Source organism: Podarcis tiliguerta (assembly GCF_965153285.1).
Source record: "Podarcis tiliguerta genome assembly, chromosome: W".
In the NCBI taxonomy this organism is placed as follows: domain Eukaryota; kingdom Metazoa; phylum Chordata; class Lepidosauria; order Squamata; family Lacertidae; genus Podarcis; species Podarcis tiliguerta.
In genome coordinates this window covers 12920750-12938510 of record NC_139552.1, presented here as the reverse complement: position 1 = coordinate 12938510, position 17761 = coordinate 12920750, and the positions used below count along the sequence as shown (strand labels likewise).

Genomic DNA, 17761 nt, shown 5'->3' with positions numbered 1-17761 from the left:
AATTGTATTCCAATATGCACCAATAATAAAAATCTTCTGCCACCAATTAGGCTAATCCTTTCCGAATCTTTATGATCCAGCTGTAATTCAATTTGTAATCCAATTTGGCTTTTATATTCCACTTTTAATCCAATTTATTTTATAATCCAATTTAGTTTTATAATTATTTAAAATTAAAAAATTGGAAGTTGAAAAATAATCTTCTAATCTTTATCTCCCAGCGTAAAATAAAATAGTCCTTTTCGAAATTGAATCAAACTTATATCCATATACATCCAATACATCCTGATGAGAAACACCCAAATGACTACTTTAGAGGAGTCAAAAATTTGAAATTGAGTAAAGGAAGTCCAGGAAGAGAGAGGGGGAAAAAAACCTATCACCACTGCAGGAACAAGCCAAAAACAAAAGGAACGGAGAAAAAAAAACAAGTTGTAATTTCTCTTCTGACCACCAGAGGCAAGAACAGCAGAAGAACTAAAAGTTTCAAATTTTACTTGTAAATTTAGATTCCAGATAATAATAATGTCCCACAGAAAATAAAAAGAATTCTTTCATTTATTAACCCTCCAAAAAGTGGGCAAAAGTGTCCAAAATGTAGAAAAGGAATATGCTTTCTCTTCCACAATTACCTCCGTCTGTCTATAAAAAGAAACAATGGAGTCGGAAGCTCCTGTTACAAAGAGGACCTTCAAATTCCAATATTTATCGCTCTGTCCCCCCTTTTAACTTTGTTGCGCTTTGCGTTACTATATCTTCTTAAAAAGTTATTTCTTTACAAGTTAGAAGGGGACTTCCGGGGAAGATGGCGCCGGGTCAAGTCTCAGCTGAGTCTCTGCTGCTGAGTGAGTAGGAGCTCTAATGATCAAATTACCCTGATAAAAACACTCAACCTTTGAAAATATCTGCCAACTTTTATCAGTAAAGGACTCCGGGAGCTGTTAGGTGGACTTTTAAACCTCCCTCCCGCTTTTTAAGCTACTTAAATCAACTTTGAACCACCTCCCTTGAAAAGCCCATAAAGCTGTGGGTTGGATAAAATAGCCCCATTTATTTCTGAGTACGACCTGGATGGTCGCCAGATTCTGAGCGCAAATCTCCTCAGAAGCTCTTAAATTGAACAAGTTAGAAGGGGGAAAGAAACAAAAGCCGCTAGCGGCAACTCACTTTCACTTTCTCCGCTTTGCTTTTGTTAATGCGTCTAAGCTGATTGCAGATGACAGCTGACCTCCGTATTTATTTCTTTTGTATCCGAATCCTTCCAAATGTTAAAATCAGTCTTTTTAAATCACTTTTGGGTCCGAATTTCTTGTGATTGAGAATTAAGCGCTTACCCTGCAAGCTTGGGGCTTCATTTTCCGGAGGTACCTATGGCTTCCCTTCAGCCCGCTTCTCCCCCCCGCCGCACTCTTCACTCCACCGGGAGGTACCTGGCGGCTGGGTGGTCTGCGTTTCGGCTTCAGCGGGAACCAGAGTACCTGGACACCCTCCAGATACTACTCCTGGGGGGCACTGCGCCCTGTGGCACCCCAAATTTCCTCCGAAAAACCCGGGATTCTCCACTTGGAAAAATCCCCGCTTGCGACGAGTTCGCGCTCAACCGGAAGTCCTTCTTACCAAACATCTTCTCATAGGGTCTTGGAGCAAAGTCTGGTTTGCTCGCTCAGCAAGTCCATTCTGCCATGGAGATCTAGGCGTTGAGAGGTCATGCTGGATTCCCTTCTCAGTCAGGAAAGCTTCAAACTGCTGAGAAGTTAATTCCCCGTCTCGATCAGTAAACAAACAACCGATACGTTTACTGTGAGCATTCTCCAACCAAGCACAGAATGCCTTGAACCTAGGAAACGCTTCTGATTTCCGCTGCAGCATAAACACATGAATGTACCTGGAAAAAGAATCAATTAGAACCATGAAGTACCTTGCTCCACCCAAAGCGGGTGCAAGTGGACCAACCAGGTCTGCGTGGACTAGCTGGTAGGGTTTGGAAGCCTGCCTACTAGACTCCTTGCCTTTTGGAGTAACCTTCACCTTGTTCTCTGCACAAGATACACATTTCATGTGAAACTTACAGGGCTTGATGTTCAAACCCTGAACCAACTCAGGCATCTTGGCCAGTGCCTGCCAAGACATGTGACCAAATCTTCGGTATGCCTCGTGAATACATCCTGCATGAAGAACTTTGTTAGTTTGTGCAACACAACAAGAATCAACATTAGACACAGCAGCACCATTGTCATCATAAGTTATACAGAACAAACCATCTATAAACGTTGCATGCAAAATGTCCTCTTTGCCTTTCCTGATGACACAGACGCTTCTCTTGAAGGAAATCTCAAAGCCACGCTCAGTCAGTTGTGGGACACTGAGCAAATTGTCTGCAGAATCTGGAACATAAAGTACATCTCTGATGGTTGTGTGCAGACTTGCCAGTCTCACAGTCCTGACTCCTGCGATTCGCAACGTTTTTCCATCAGCCTGGTGGATCTCTCCATCTTGAGGTGTGAAGGAGATAAAGAGATGCCGGTCGTTGGCAATGTGCCCTAATGCGCCAGAATCTACAACAAATCTGGCTTTGGCCTTTGGAGCAGCTTTCCCAGCAAGCAAAACCTTGTCTTCCACCAGCTTGGGCTGCTGCTTGCCCCCCTGCTCCTGGCCATCAAACTTGCCTTCGGCTTTTGGAGAAGCAGTGCCAGCAAACAAAGCCTTGTTTTTCCCTGGGCCCGAAACCTGTTGTTGGGATACTGCCAGGGAGACAAAGGCCATCATGCCCCCACGTCGTCTCCGGACGATCCATCGATCTCCCGTAGAAACGCAGTATCAGTCAATTAGCGACACAAGCCTCAGAAATAGCATGCCACATTCCAAGACTAGTGCACACCCTTTCAGCAGAGTTCGCACAGCGAAAGATGCACCCAGGAGAGCATTATTTACAACTTTATTCAGCGATGGTCAGAACAAAGAAAAAAACATGACTGCCTGCTTTGATGTCCAGGCACAGAGAAAGAGACAAAAGCTATATACAAAAGAGAAACTTCCTGTGAGCCGGACGTACGCAGACTGTGACTCAAACAACAGCCTGCTCCCTTTTTAAGGTGGAACGGAAATATCCTAACACCTTGGTCCAGCTATGGAGAGCTGCATTCCTGCCGGACAAAGACGGAGGCTTTTGGCTGCTTGCCACTTGGAACTGTGAGTAACCAGTTTGATTTACTGAGGCCATAAAACCTCAAAGAAGTAGGTCTTAATTGCTTGAGCCTGCTTGAAGATTTACAGCTTGCTACCTAGAAGGAGCTGAAGAGCTGTTAATTGGAGCCAAGATGGATCCAAAACAGGGAGTAGGGTTGTTGTCTTACTCTCCCCTCACAGATGGGAATTATGCAAGCTGGGTTCTCAAAATGGAGGCCATGCTTGTGCATTAGAGAGTATTTCATGTTATTCAGAATGCCATTCCGGCAGCGCCTGGGAGGTTGTGGAATGATCGCGACATGCAAGCTAAAGCTGCGATAATTCTGTGTGTATCAGATGAGCAACTGATCCACATTCAGGATCAGGCCCACGCATGCGATATGTGGGAAAAATTACGTCACATTCATATACGAGAAGCAGCTGGGACAGCTTTGCTATATTCCCAACAGCTCACAAATTTGAGGCTGAAGGAAGGAGAGGATCCCCAGAAGCACCTGACGCAGATGAAATTCCTGCACAGTCAGTTGGTGCAGAGGAATTTTCCACTGCCGGAGCCTGTGTTCTGTTTCATGTTGATTAACAGTCTGGATCAGAGATTTATGACTGTTGCGTCACAGCTTGCATGTTGCCTGCTGCAGATCTCATGGTACCGAGGATTTGTGCCACTTTTGAATGAGAGTGATCGAGAGGCTGCAATTGCTACGTCTCAGGGGGAGAGTGGAGCTTCAAAGTCACCCCCACAGTTGCTCAAGGAGAGCAGGCAGTTGCTCTTAAGGCCATTTGGTGTCACAATTGTGGAATTGTTGGCCATCTACAGAAAAACTGTCGAAAGGGCCAAATTTCCAAAGGAGCCAAGGGGAGCTCAGTGAAAGGAGGGGCCGGTAGCAGAGAGCGTGCTAAGCCCCAGTCCAAGCAAGGTCTTGCTTTGATTACACAGAAGACAGTATCAACTTGGAATGCTTTTGTTTTCGACGCAGGAGCCACAGTCCATCTGACTGGACGCAAGGGATTGTTTACCACTTTCGAGGTTCGGCATTACACCATCAAGCAAGCAGACGGTCATGAGTTGGAAACCACTGGGTTTGGAGCAGTGTTTCTTGAGAGTCTCCAAATCACCATTAACAATGTTTATTTTGTTCCAGGTTTAAAGTACAACCTGTTGAGTGTGTCACACCTGACTGAGCAGGGTTTTGAGATATCCTGCAACAAGGAGAGATGTGTGATCTCCAGAGATGGGACACCACTTCTTTATGCCTACAAAGAAGATGGGCTTTATTTGCTTTCCTTTGATAGTACTGATTGTAAGAATTGTGATGGTGTTGCTGTATCTTGTGTTACAGGTCCCACAGGCAAGAAGCCTGGCAAAGTCACCAGAGTTTTCCAGTGTGTGTATGCTGATGTAGTTGGACCTCTACCACTTTTTAGAGGCAAAGCCAAGTACTACCTGATAATGGTTGATTGTTTTTCTCAATATGGGTGTATATCTTGCAGAAACCCCAGCAAACCTTAAAGTTCAGAGAATTTTGTGATAAGGTGAAATTTGTTCATGATGCTAATATTGAAGGTCTTTTCACTGATGAAAAGCAGGTTTTTGTTTCACAGGAATTTCAAAATTTCCTAGGTGAACAGGAGATTGAGCAGAAAGATCCTATCTCAGAAGCTTCATGGAACAAGAGTGCATGTGTCAAGGTGAACACAGAATTGCAACAAGGCATGAAAGCACAAATGCTAAGTGCCCCAGAAGTTTTGGGCTGAGTCGCTGAACGCTTTTTCTTACATGTGAGTAAGAAAGGTTTCAGCAGGTATGGAAAGTTCTTCTTTTGAGAAACTGTTCCAGAGAAAACCTTCTGCCAAGCACTTAAAGGTTTTCGGGTCTCACATGTCGGTAGAAACACCACAAGGTGCAAGGGGCATTTTCATGGGTTATGAGAACGGTCAATACAAAGTTTTATTGCCTGATTCTGACACAGTGATTCTTACTAGGAATGTAGAATGCACTGCACAACAGGAGAGAGAAGATTGTGCATCTTCTCTTATCAAAGGACACCACCAGTCCTTGCTTTGTTAGCTGTGACACGCTGAGCAGGTTGAACTCCAAACCTGGCACAAAGTACACCTTGCTAATGGTCAGATTGAGACTCTTAAGAAGCACAGTCCCAAACCCAGTAGCTTCCAGCTCCTGACCATTAGCTTGCTTCACGGTGAAACGTCGACTCTCAAACGTGGAAAATAATCCTCTTCTTCCTGAGAGGTGGTTTGTCGCACCCATGTCTGCGACAAACAAATTCCAGGTCGACGATGAAGACTTTGGCAAAAACAAAGCTTTAGCGGGCTTTGTCTGAGGCTTAGCACGACCCTTGCTACCGGCCTCTGTTTTTCCAGAGCTCCCCTTGGCTCCTTTGGAAACACGGCGTTTGCAGTCCTTCTGCACATGGCTGAGAAGGCCACACCTGTGGCAACGAATGGCGTTCAAGGCAACTGCCTGCTCCTCCTGAGCAACTGTGGGGGAAGCTGACGTAGCTCCACTCTCCCCCTCAGAAACGGCAAATACAGCCAATAGATCGTTCTCATTCATAAGAGTTGCACAAATCCTTGAGACGTTCAGATCTGCAGCTGGCAGGGTGCTGACTGGCAACAGTCCCAAACCTCTGGTCTAGACTGTTTATCATCATGTAGCAAAACATCCTCATCTAGTGGAAAATTTCGCTGCGCCAGCTGGTTACGCAAATATTGCATTTTAGTGAGGTGCTCCTGGAGATCTCCTCCCACTTTCAACCTCATATTGGTGAGCTGCTGAAAGTGCAGCAAAGCCGTCCTGGCTGCTTCACGCATGTGCACTCGGCGTAATTACTGCCACATTAGCCTTGCGTGTGCACAATTTTGCACATGAATTAACTGGTCATCTGACAGACACAGAATTATTGCAACCTTTGCTTGGGTATTGCGATCGTTCCATAGCCTACCAGGCGCTGCAGGAACTGCGTTCTCAACCACATCCCATATTCTCTGGTGCTGTAACATTGCTTTCATTTTCAGACACCAGCTTGAATAATTATCGTTGGTCAGGAGGGGACAAATCATCTTCCCGTCCCCTTGCCAGGAATCCATCTTGGCTCCAATTAAACAGCTATCAGCTTCTACTGAGCAACAAGCTGTAAATCTTCAAGCAGTCTATGAGCCTCTTAATTGCTCAATTCCAACTTGCTTCTCTCTTTGAGGTTTAGCAGCCTCATAAATCAAAAGCTGATTACTCACACTTCCCTTTTAGCGGCAAGCAGTCCCGGCTTCCATTGTCTGCCATCAGGATAAACAGCTGTAACAGGCTGCTTCAAAAACTCTCCCCCGGAATGAGGAACTGGACAGTGCTTTGTTCCAAAGCAGCAGCTTCTTTTGCAGAACTTCAGAGATCCGATCGGCACCATTCAGTCGAGCCTTTCGACCATCAATCCGCATCGGCATCCATCTGCATAAAGGCAACCACCAGCCATCTGCTGGCAAAACATCAGAGGTCTGGCTATTGCAGAACCATCCTCTGCTACCACATGTTGGAAAAACGCCCGCCCGGGAGGGTTGCCAGCATCCCAGGCACTCCGGGGCATTCTCCAGAGGTCACTCTCTGGCTAAAATCTACCATTAGTCCAGAGAGACCGTTAATAAGCGACTCCTCCCTTCTGAGAGGAGCACACTCACTTCCTCCTGGCATTGCATCACAGAAGAAAGAAGACAGTCCGTAGTCTAACCAGCTACTTTATTTGACTGTTCAAATCATGTCTGCTCGCCTTCAGCAGTACAGCATGAGAGTCTGCAACTCGACTCTGCTTTTATCCAGAAGCGGAAGGGGGCTCTCAGTAACTCCACCCGGTTACACTGAGAACTCTGAGAACTGAGTAAGACTTCCTATCTCACGCTCAGACACATCACATGATGTAAACAATGTTGCTGCTTCTCCGCAGCTGGTGGGAACTGAAATCCCAGCACCTAGAGGAGGGGGTGGTGTCAGGAATGAGCCAGCTCCAAGTGAAGATTTACAGCCAAAGTCAGAAAGCAGCCAGGAACAGGGAGGCTTTGATCTGACTCAGACAGGGCAGAGCCAGCAGCTGCAGCCATCAGCTTTTCTTGACCTTGACGAGCAGGATGATAAGGTTGTAGCTGGGAGCAGGGTGAAACACAGCCAGAGCTCTTCTGGAACACAATCAGGTGTGAACAAACCCCTCTCAGACCCGGAAGAAGTTGGAGCTGATCTAATCAGTCCGAGGAGTTGGTGAAGGGGAGGGTTGTTAGATAGGAAGCAAAACAAGAGAAGTAGGGGTTGTAAATTCAATATCTGCTGAAGGCGCAGGAATAACTCTTTAGAAGGGTCATCTTGAGTGATAATTTCCAGCGGCTGTGTTAGAGCTGTCCGGAGCTATCTGTTTGTTTTTGCAATAAATCCTCACTTTTAATTGCCTTCACTTACTGTGTTATCAAGCTGGGAACTTGGACCCCTGACATTTCCCCCTTTCTTCCATTTCTTATACTCAGCTCATCTGTAAGCTCCTTATGCAGCCACACCGGTTTCCTTAGATGCCTCCCACTTTTCTTTCCTGTTGGTATTGTCTCCCTTTGGGCCTTCAATATTTCTCCTTTTAGAAACTTCCATCCTTCTTGTACTCCCTTCTCTTTGAGTTTTTCTGACCATGAGATCACACCCAGTAGCTCCTTAAACTTTTTGAAATTGGACTTCTTAACGTCCAGAGTGCGTGTCCTACTACACTCAGTTTTCCCTTGCCTCTGTATCATGAAACCCAGTAGAACATGATCACTTCCTCCCAAGTTTCTGAGTACTTCCACTTTGTCAGTCAGTTCCTCCCTGTTGGTGAGTACTAGTTCCAAGATAGATGATCCCCTTGTTGCCTTTTCCACATTCTGGGATATGAAATTGTCAGCGAGACAATGAAGGAATTTGTCAGATCTTACATTCTTGACAGAGCTTGACAGATATCATGGAAGCTGAAGTCTCCCATGATTACTATATCTCTTCTTTTTGAATGTTTGGTAATCTGCTCTAGTAAGGCATCATCTGAGTCCTCAGTCTGGCTTGGTGGTCTATAGCAAACACATACAGTAAGGTAACTGTTCCTTCTCTCCTACAGTTTTTACCCATATACTCTCAATCTGCTTTTCACATCCTTTACATATAATTCTACTCCTTCTCCCTTCCTGTTTGGTGTCAGGGACGAACCAGAGGCTTCAAGTTCCTCAGAGGGAAGGGGAGGCCTGGGAGTGGAAGAAGTGGACGAGGTGGACGAGGTGCCCAAGGTGGAGGGAGGTGATGAGGAGAGAGCTATTGGAATAAGCCCAGGAAGGGCTAGTGAGCCTGGAAGTTCACAGGAAACACAAGGGTTAAGCTCGAGCTCAGAATTGGGGAGAGATTTACGGCTGCTCTCACAAGATGCAGGGAAAAGATGGCTGAAAAGCGAGGCGGGAGACTTCATCATTTTATGAGCTGTTGGAGAGGCAAACACAGGCCTCGGCAGAGATCTGAACTGAGTGACACTGATGGATGAACGATGTGCTAATGACCCGTTGTGAATACTGTAAATAAAGAATATAAAAACTTCAAGAGGCTCCTGTGGCGTTTGTGGTGAGGAGAGACGCCCACAGCTCTCACAGTATCTCTGCTGGCCTGCCTCTCTTCACGGGGAAGAGAAAATGAAGCCGGGGCTGGAGGGGGGCAACCCCTGGCTGTTCAAGTGACTCTGCAGAATTTATGGCAACAGAATTTACAACTCAGAGGAGAGACGCCCACAGCTCTCACATTTGGTCTATTCCTTTTGAACAGGTTATACCCCTCAATTCCTACATTCCAGTCATGAGTCTCATCCTACCAGGTTTCAGTAATGTCTACCGGGTCGTATTTGCCATCCTGTACTAAAAGCTTCAGTTCGTCTTGCTTGTTTCCCATACTCTGTGCATTTGTGCGGAGACAACTGAAACCATGGGTTGTTCCCTCCAGCTCCTTCCTTTCTGTAGTTGCTTGCCCTTTAGCAGGTTTGTAGAGCACCTCAGTTTTCTGTGCATCAATGAAGCTATTTTCCTCAGTGCCAGGTGCTCTTCTGTCGTTTGTAATGTTGTCTCCCTCCTCCTCAAGATCTAGTTTAAAGTTCTGATCAGGTTCTCGAGACTCTTAGCAAACACATTGTTGCCAACTGCTGTGAGGTGCAGCCCATCTCTCACCAGAAGTCCCTCCACAAGGAAGCGGGAACCATGATCCAAGAAGCCAAAGCCTTCCTGATGACACCACCTTTGCCGCCAGTGGTTTACTTCAAGTATTTTCCTCTCTCTTCCTGGGCCACAACCTTCAACAGGAAGGAGTCATGAAAAGACTACCTGTGCCCCACGTCTCTTCAGTTACCTGCCCAGTGTCTCATGGTCCCTTGCTATGTGTTGCAGGCTGTGTGTGGCAATATTATTAGTACCCACGTGAATCAGAAGGAAGGGGTAGTGGTCATTGGGCTTTATAAGACTTGGCAACTTCTCTGTTACATCATGAATCTTTGCACCCAGAAAACACACCTCCCGTGACATCCTGTTTCCTCCACCCATTACTGCCTCTGTTGCCCTCAGTAAAAAGTCACTTATCACTACCACATGTCTCTTCCCCCTCTGGAACATCTTGTTCTTCAACATCTTGGCTCTAAACATCCTGGCTCCAGCATTACATTGATCCTTCCAGCATTCCAGCTACTGCAGGAGTCTTAGTTGCTTTGTCTTCTAAAATCATTCCAGATTGTACTTCCAGTGGCACTGAGCCATCCTCTAGGCATGGCTGTGACCCTCAGGGAACTGTGTAAGACCTTCTTCCTGATCTGACAAATCTTCTCCAATAATTTTTCTCAGTGGCTGTACTTCCTCACTGGCCTCCACTTTATTCAGAGATTTGCTTATTATTATCTTCTGCATCTCAATTCTTAATTGTTTTCTCTGCCCATGAAGTAATTTTTGCAAATCCACCACAGTTGACATACTTGCAATCATGGGTGCTGCTAGAGGAACTTGCTCAAAGTCAACACATTCCTACACTCCTTAGCATTCCATTTGCCACAGCTAGTGCAATGCCACCATTAATTCTCATTACCATAAATAAATTAGACTATTGGATAGCAGTTTTACAATCAGCCTTCAATTACTACTCTTTTTGAGCCAGCTTTAGGGTCATATTTCAGATTGACATGTTTATCGACAGTTGAGTAGTTATTTAATTACTTTAGTGGTTTATAGGAGTTTCAAAAGTACAAGTGAAATTTGGAAAATTAGAATATCATGGAAGAGTTCATTTATTTCAGTAATTCAACTGAAAAGGTGAAACTTATATATGAGATAGACTCATGACATGCAAAGCGAGGTATGTCAAGCCTTTATTTGTTATATTTGTGATGATTATGGCATACAACTGATGAAAACCCCAAATTAACAATCTCAGAAAATTAGAATATTAAATGAAATCAGCAAAACAAGGATTGTAAATAGAGCAATATTGGACTTCTGAAAAGTAGAAGCATGCATATGTACTCAGTACAGTGGTGCCTCGCAAGACGAAAAGAATCCGTTCCGCGAGTCTCTTCGTCTAGCGGTTTTTTCGTCTTGCGAAGCAACCCCATTAGCGGATTAGCGCTATTAGCGGTTTATCGGCTATTAGCGGCTATTAAAGGCTTAAGGGATTAGCGGATTAGCTGTTAAAAGGCTATTAGCAGCTTAGTGCCTTAGAAAAAGGGGGTGGGGAGTGAAAAAAAATCACAGGAACTTGCAAGACATTTTCGTCTTGCGAAGCAAGCCCATAGCAAATTCGTTTTGTGAAGCACCTCCAAAACGGAAAACCCTTTCGTGTAGCGGGTTTTCCGTCTTGCGAGGCATTCGTCTTGCGGGGCACCACTGTACTTGGTTTGGGCCCCTTTTGCATCAATTACTGCCTCAATGCAGCGTAGCATGGATGCTATCAGCCTGTGGCACTGCTGAGGTGTTATGCAAGACCAGGGTGAGGGGAGAGACTTCATCAGGCAAGGTGTCCTTCCACCTGTCTTGCCCCACCCCCTGGCCCTGGGTCGTCTCATAAGGAAGCTGTGCCTGGAGGAAGAACTGTGAGGGGAGAGACTTCATCAGGCAAGGCCTCCTTCCACCTGCCTTGCTCCACCCTCCAGTCTCTGCTTCTCATTTTGTATTGTATTGCATTGTTTGGTCTCATGTCTCTCATCTTTCTCTTGGCAATGCCCCATAGATTCTCTGTGGGGTTCAGGTCCCCAAATCAACACAGACTGTGGAAACTTCACACTGGACTTCAAGCATCTGGCATTGTGTGCCTCCCCATTCTTCCTCCAGACTCTGGGTCCTTGGTTTCCAAATGAGATGCAAAAGCTGCTCTCATCAGAAAAGAGATTTGGGGAGCCATGTCATCAGCTGGTGTTGGTCCACTGTGCTTCATTAAGTCCAGGGTCAACGCAGCCGTCTACCAGGAGATTTTGGAGCACTTCATGCTTCCTTCCGCAGACAAGCTTTATGGGGATGCTGACTTCATTTTCCAGCAGGACTTGGCACCTTCCCACACTGCCAAAAGTACCGAAACCTGGTTCAATGCCCATGGGATTACTGTGCTTGATTGGCCAGCAAACTCACCTGACCTGAACTTCTGGTTCACTCACCCTTCTGATGGGATTTCTCTATCCCTCTTCAGTGAGCAATCCATCTGGAGTACCTAGGGAGTTTATTCCTGTTATCTCTGTAACTTTGTTGTAATTAAGGTAAAGGTAAAGGTACCCCTGCCCGTACGGGCCAGTCGTGTCCGACTCTGGAGTTGTGCGCCCATCTCGCTTAAGAGGCCGGGGGCCAGCGCTGTCCGAAGACACTTCCGGGTCACGTGGCCAGCGTGACAAGCTGCATCTGGCGAGCCACCGCAGCACACGGAAACGGCGTTTACCTTCCCTCTAGTAAGCGGTCCCTATTTATCTATGTGCTTTCGAACTGCTAGGTTGGCAGGCGCTGGGACCGAGCAACGGGAGCGCACCCCGCCGCGGGGATTCGAACCGCCGACCTGACGGTTGACAAGTCCTAGGCGCTGAGGTTTTACCCACAGCGCCACTCGCGTCCCTTTGTTGTAATTAGTCACCGCTTAATTACAGCTTTGAGGGAGCTCCAAAAGCTGCGACCAACCTACTTGATTCCTCTCAGGAAGTCCCAGAAATGGTTCAGTTTCTTTTGAGTAATAGCTTTGTAATGCAGACTGGCTCTCTATGCACTGGCTGCAAAATAATAATAATCAGGAAAAATGAAATAGATAAAATTGCTATAAGTTGTTTTGGTGATTCAGATGTTTAAACTGAAATTAAGTTAGATTTTTGCTTTTGGGTATTTCTGGTATCTCTCTTACATCATGGATGTCGGCTTATATTATGGATGTATGCTCTGTATTTTGTTAAATACTATTGCTACAAGTTTGTCTTGGCCTCTGGGCAGAACAATAAACTAAAGAACCGAACTGTCAGTTAACTTTATTATAACTAACAGATATCTTGTACAAGGCTATATTTCAAAGTTTAACAAATCAGTCCAGTTCCTCTGATGGAGCTTTGCAGCCCCTTAGCTGAATTTGAGATGGAGTGCGGGGCTCAACCTCCAATCAGACCTGTTATTTAATAGTTGGGTATGTTAGAATATTCCATTCCACCTTAAAAGGCATGACTGTTGTGTGTCACATGCTTGTTTACACTCCAGCACAGTTTGCTGGGAACTTCCGTTTGTATATGGCTATTATTTTCCTGCCTTGCTTTGGACACGAAGGGGAGAAGACATGTTTTCCTTTGTCCTGATGTATGCTGAATAAAACTGTAAATATGCTCACATATGCCTCTCCCTTCCCTTCTGTTGCGAAGTGTTTTACTCTGCTGGCTTGCATGCTCAGCTTCTGAAAGCTTCTGAAGCTCAGGTTGCAGTTTCATGCTGATCCAAGGAGTGGAGTTCAACTGGTGGGCTGGGGCCAGCTGGGGGCCTGCCAATTGCCTCTGATTCCTTGGCTGCATCCCAACAGGGTATACTTACAAGCAAGGAAGGAGGCTGAAGATTATGGTGCTTTCGAATGGTCAGAGAATTAACTTCTGTTTTGTTTTTCACAATGATGTGACATTTGGGAACGGCAAGTCTGTTGTCTGCATGGCACTTGTCTGTTAGACCTGGCAATGGGCCAGTAGAGTTTGCAGAGCACTAGCCTTGTCTAGAGTAAGACTAAGACTTTGTTTAAGCATGCAAGTTCAAATCTGATCACTTTTTGTTTTTGTTTTTCCTTCAGCTAAGTATGTGGATTCAAAGCTTCGTGCAGGAAACAAAGAGGCTACTGATGAAGAGCTTGAAAAGATGTTGGATAAAATTATGATTATATTTAGGTTCATCTATGGTAAGAGCTGGACTTCCTATTTGCATTAGACACCTGCACATATCAGCAAAAATTGGCTCAATAAGGCTGAATGAATCCAAAGTTTAACTGCTATTCTCCCAGTTTCTTAGCTAGTAGAATGGCTTTTATTTTGGGTTAGATCTGCAGAAATGAGGGTTAAGCCCTAGTTAACTACTCAATGTCACATAACATTGGTTCCTTGCCCTTAACTCACAGGGATGACTGTATACACATAGGTGTTTTATGAATCTGTAAGCTATTTTGACTTGTTAAAGAGTTGGTGGGGATGAGGTGGAATGCATGGACAGCAGCTACTTGTATTGTAGAGCTACTTTGAGGAAATAATAAGGATTTGGAGTCAAACACTCCACTCCCATTCACCCTTCCGTTTCTCAAAGTAAGCTGCTAGGAAGCCCATACATCTGAGTTGGTTTGGGAATGGTTGATGCTCAATGGTTCCCCTTAGGGCAGTGGTTTTCAACCAGTGTGTCATGACAACCTGGGGTGCCTTGAATGATGATCAGGTGTGCCACGGGCAACAGTGACCTCCATCCCTCTTTCCTTCCCTCCCTCCTCTAATGCCCTCTCATGTCTCTGCCTGCCAAAGGATTGCACAGCTGTTTGATGCAGTGGCTTTGGCTACAAGCTCTCCAGGCGAATGGTGCCTCTGGGGCTGGCCAGGGAGTGCTGGTTGCTAGGAGCTGAGGTGAACTCAGACCACAGCCAGTCAGTCCTCCAGCCCTTGCTGTTGGGAACGGACGGACAAGTGGGAGGCCAGCCAGGCAGGCGCTATGCTGGCCTTTCTTGTGCAATGCCTGCCTGGGAGCTGAGTGCCCTGTTCCAAAGGGGAGCCTTTCCACCATGCAGGCCTGGTGGCACCCACTGCTTCCCTAGGTGAATAAAATGGTGGCCTCGCATTCACCTTTGGCCAGTCACCTTCAAGCTGCTAAAGCTGGGGGCATCCTCTTCCCAGGGCCTTGTGGGGTGGCATGAGAAGACAGCTCTTTGGGGCTGGGGGCAGCAGCTCAGAGACCAGGGGTGGCTGCGATGGCTGCTGTAGGACTCCTAAAGAGAGGGAGAGGAGAGGAGGCTGAGGGAACACTCCATAAGGGAGCGTGTTTGAAAAGGGATGAGGGGCTGCTGGCTCTGCAGGCAAGAGGGCTTCTGAGGCTCAGAGCACATTTCCTCACAGGGGAGTTGCAGAAAGAATGCAGTTGTTCAAGGGAGCCGTGGACTCAAAAAGGTTGCAAACCTCTGCCTTAGGGAGCTAAAATGGAATCCAGGAATCACAAGTTGCTGATCCGTAATTTAAAGAGAGACAGTTGTAATGTAGACTTCAAACTGAGCTTTAAATAAACTTGTTTTCTACAGGAAAGGATGTTTTTGAGGCATTTTACAAAAAAGATCTAGCAAAGCGGTTATTGGTAGGCAAAAGTGCATCAGTAGATGCTGAAAAATCTATGCTTTCCAAGCTCAAACATGGTAAGTTGCTTGGTTTAGTCCTCTGTAATTTTTTCTATGTTCACTGTCATAGCAGCTCCCCAACCTGTGTTTGTAAAGGATAAGACACTTGAATATTATTTATATATTATGATGTGCATACTTTATGCTATTTACATTAAAAGTTATTTGCAGCGTGGGCGGAGCTACCGTCGCTGTGGCCCCAGGTGCACTTTTTAAGAGGCACATTTTTGGAGGGACACCTGCTGCATCCTCACGCCAGCCTTGTGCTGCGCTGCAAGGGCAGTTGCTTCTTGTTTGGCTGCTGGTGAGCCCACCCAGTGCAGGGCTGGGGTCTTGAAGGAAATGAGATGGGGACAACGGAGGAGGATGGAGGGGCTGCCTGGGCCAGAGGAAGGCCACTGCATGGTGGTGTGTGGGTAGCAAATGGATGACGAAGAAGAGGCACGGAGGGAAGAGGAGGAAGAGTGGCTGCTGCTGCAGAGGCTGCCACAGCTTCCCCGTGCTTGCAAAGGAGCTGTTGGAGCAGAGGGGAGGCAGGCAGCCTGGGTTGGGAGCAGCATAGAGGAAGCAGGGAAAAGGAGCTTCTGCAATCTGAGCAGCCCACACTTTGTCCGTTCCCATAGTCTTTCCTGAGCCCGTCTCAGTCTGCTGGCTGCTTTGGCAATGCAGTGTGTGTGTAGGGAGAGAGAATCATTGAAGGGCTCTTGGTTCCTTCCAATTCTACAAATCTACAAAACTCCAGGTCCTCCTCTTCTTCCTCTCACCTGCCACTGCCACCACCACCCATTTATTATCAAGGAAAAGGAATAGCCAGCTCTCCCACAAAACGGGCTCGCAAGTTCCTCAGTAGTTTCTCCATTATCTAGAAATCCTCACCCACCCTCCACATACTTATCTCCATTTCTAATGTAAAATAAAAAGTTAAAAGATCACAGTGTTGAGGTGGGGAGGGAGCTTCCTGGCTTTTTATTTCAAGGCTTTGAGGCTTTTCAGTCAGTTCAGTCCTTTACTGACGGATCCAAAGCATTAAGGCAGTTTCCTATATACACTAAGGGAGGCGGGTGGCGCTGTGGGTTAAACCACAGAGCCTAGGACTTGCCGATCAGAAGGTTGGCGGTTCGAATCCCCGCAGCGGGGTGAGCTCCTGTTGCTCGGTCCCTGCTCCTGCCAACCTAGCAGTTCGAAAGCACGTCCAAGTGCAAGTAGATAAATAGGTACTGCTCTGGCGGGAAGGTAAACGGCGTTTCGTGTACTGCTCTGGTTCGCCAGAAGTGGCTTAGTCATGCTGGCCACATGACCCAGAAGCTGTACGCCGGCAACCTCGGCCAATAAAGCAAGATGAGCGCCGCAACCCCAGAGTCGGCCATGACTGGACCTAATGGTCAGGGGTCCCCTTTACCTTTTTACTATATACACTATATACATAAAGTACAGGCTTCAAATGCAAAGAAGTACAACTCACAGCATACATACAGCACAGAGTTCAGTATCAATCTGGCAGAGCTTCCTTGCACCAAAGCAAACAGGCAATGTACAGCCCCCTTTCAATATACTCAAGAATGACCACACCCTTGGCCTGTTGTCAGGTCACAGTGACTTTCAAACACTAATCGTAAGACCTGCAGGTGCAAGATAAGGGAAGCACGTGCACCAGAGTTTACTTAACAGCAATTAAAGGAACCTCAACAGTATGGAAGGGTTGCAGTTTTGTTTTTTGGTGTTTTCTTAAAATGCTTTTTATTAAATTCCCTTTGTTAATTATTTACATATTCCAATCCATAATTTAACATATACTGTACATAAGTAAACCAAACAATATCCATATTTATTCACCCGTGACTACCCACCACCTCACTGCAGCTTTTTCTATCTTATTTTGCCTTTCAATTGTGTTGCTTACCTTTATTGTCTTTTTAATACATAATAAATAACTTGTTGGGGGACGCGGGTGGCGCTGTGGGTTAAAGCCTCAGCGCCTAGGGCTTGCCGATCAAGAGGTTGGCGATTCGAATCCCCGCGGCGGGGTGCGCTCCCGTTGTTCGGTCCCAGCACCTGCCAACCTAGCAGTTCGAAAGCACTCTCGGGTGCAAGTAGATAAATAGGGACCGCTTACTAGCGGGAAGGTAAACGGCGTTTCCGTGTGCAGCTCTGGCTCGCCAGAGCAGCGATGTCACGCTGGCCACGTGACCCGGAAGTGTCTCCGGACAGCGCTGGCCCTCGGCCTCTTTGAGTGAGATGGGCGCACAACCCTAGAGTCTGTCAAGACTGGCCCGTACGGGCAGGGGTACCTTTACCTTAAATAACTTGTTTATCTGCATTTTGACTTTGTGAAATTTATTTGAAACACATCAAGGGTTTGATTTGAGAACAATGTTATGCCAAATATTTTTTTACACTTTCCCACTTTTTTAAAAGTTTTTGGTTTGGTTGTTGTCTAATTTCCACTGCCAATTTCAGATACACAGCTTGTTTTGCCAATCTCCCTTTGTTGGTAACGTTTTTTGCATTTTTTCTAATGTATTGCTTGCTGTCTCTTTTATGTTCTCTCCAACATCAACACCACTCCTCTAGCCTAGTATATCAAAATGTGCAGAAACTTAAGATGTTTCTTTCTTTAGAAATCAGAGTGGGTTTCCAATACATCCATATTGTAGAAAGTGTTTTTAGAAATGATAGCTTTGCATATGAAGG

At 46.1% G+C, this 17761-nt stretch overlaps 1 protein-coding gene across 3 annotated transcripts in view; it reads left to right on the top strand.

The window, feature by feature from the left end:
- LOC310668830 (cullin-4B) overlaps positions 1 to 17761 on the top strand; it is a 141632-nt gene that overhangs the window by 105446 nt on the left and 18425 nt on the right. For all 3 annotated transcript variants that reach the window (XM_083422161.1, XM_083422159.1, XM_083422160.1), the window contains 2 exons: positions 13502 to 13606; positions 14978 to 15088. In XM_083422161.1, the coding sequence (XP_083278287.1) occupies positions 13502 to 13606; positions 14978 to 15088 (216 nt within the window). The remainder of the gene's footprint in view (positions 1 to 13501; positions 13607 to 14977; positions 15089 to 17761) is intronic.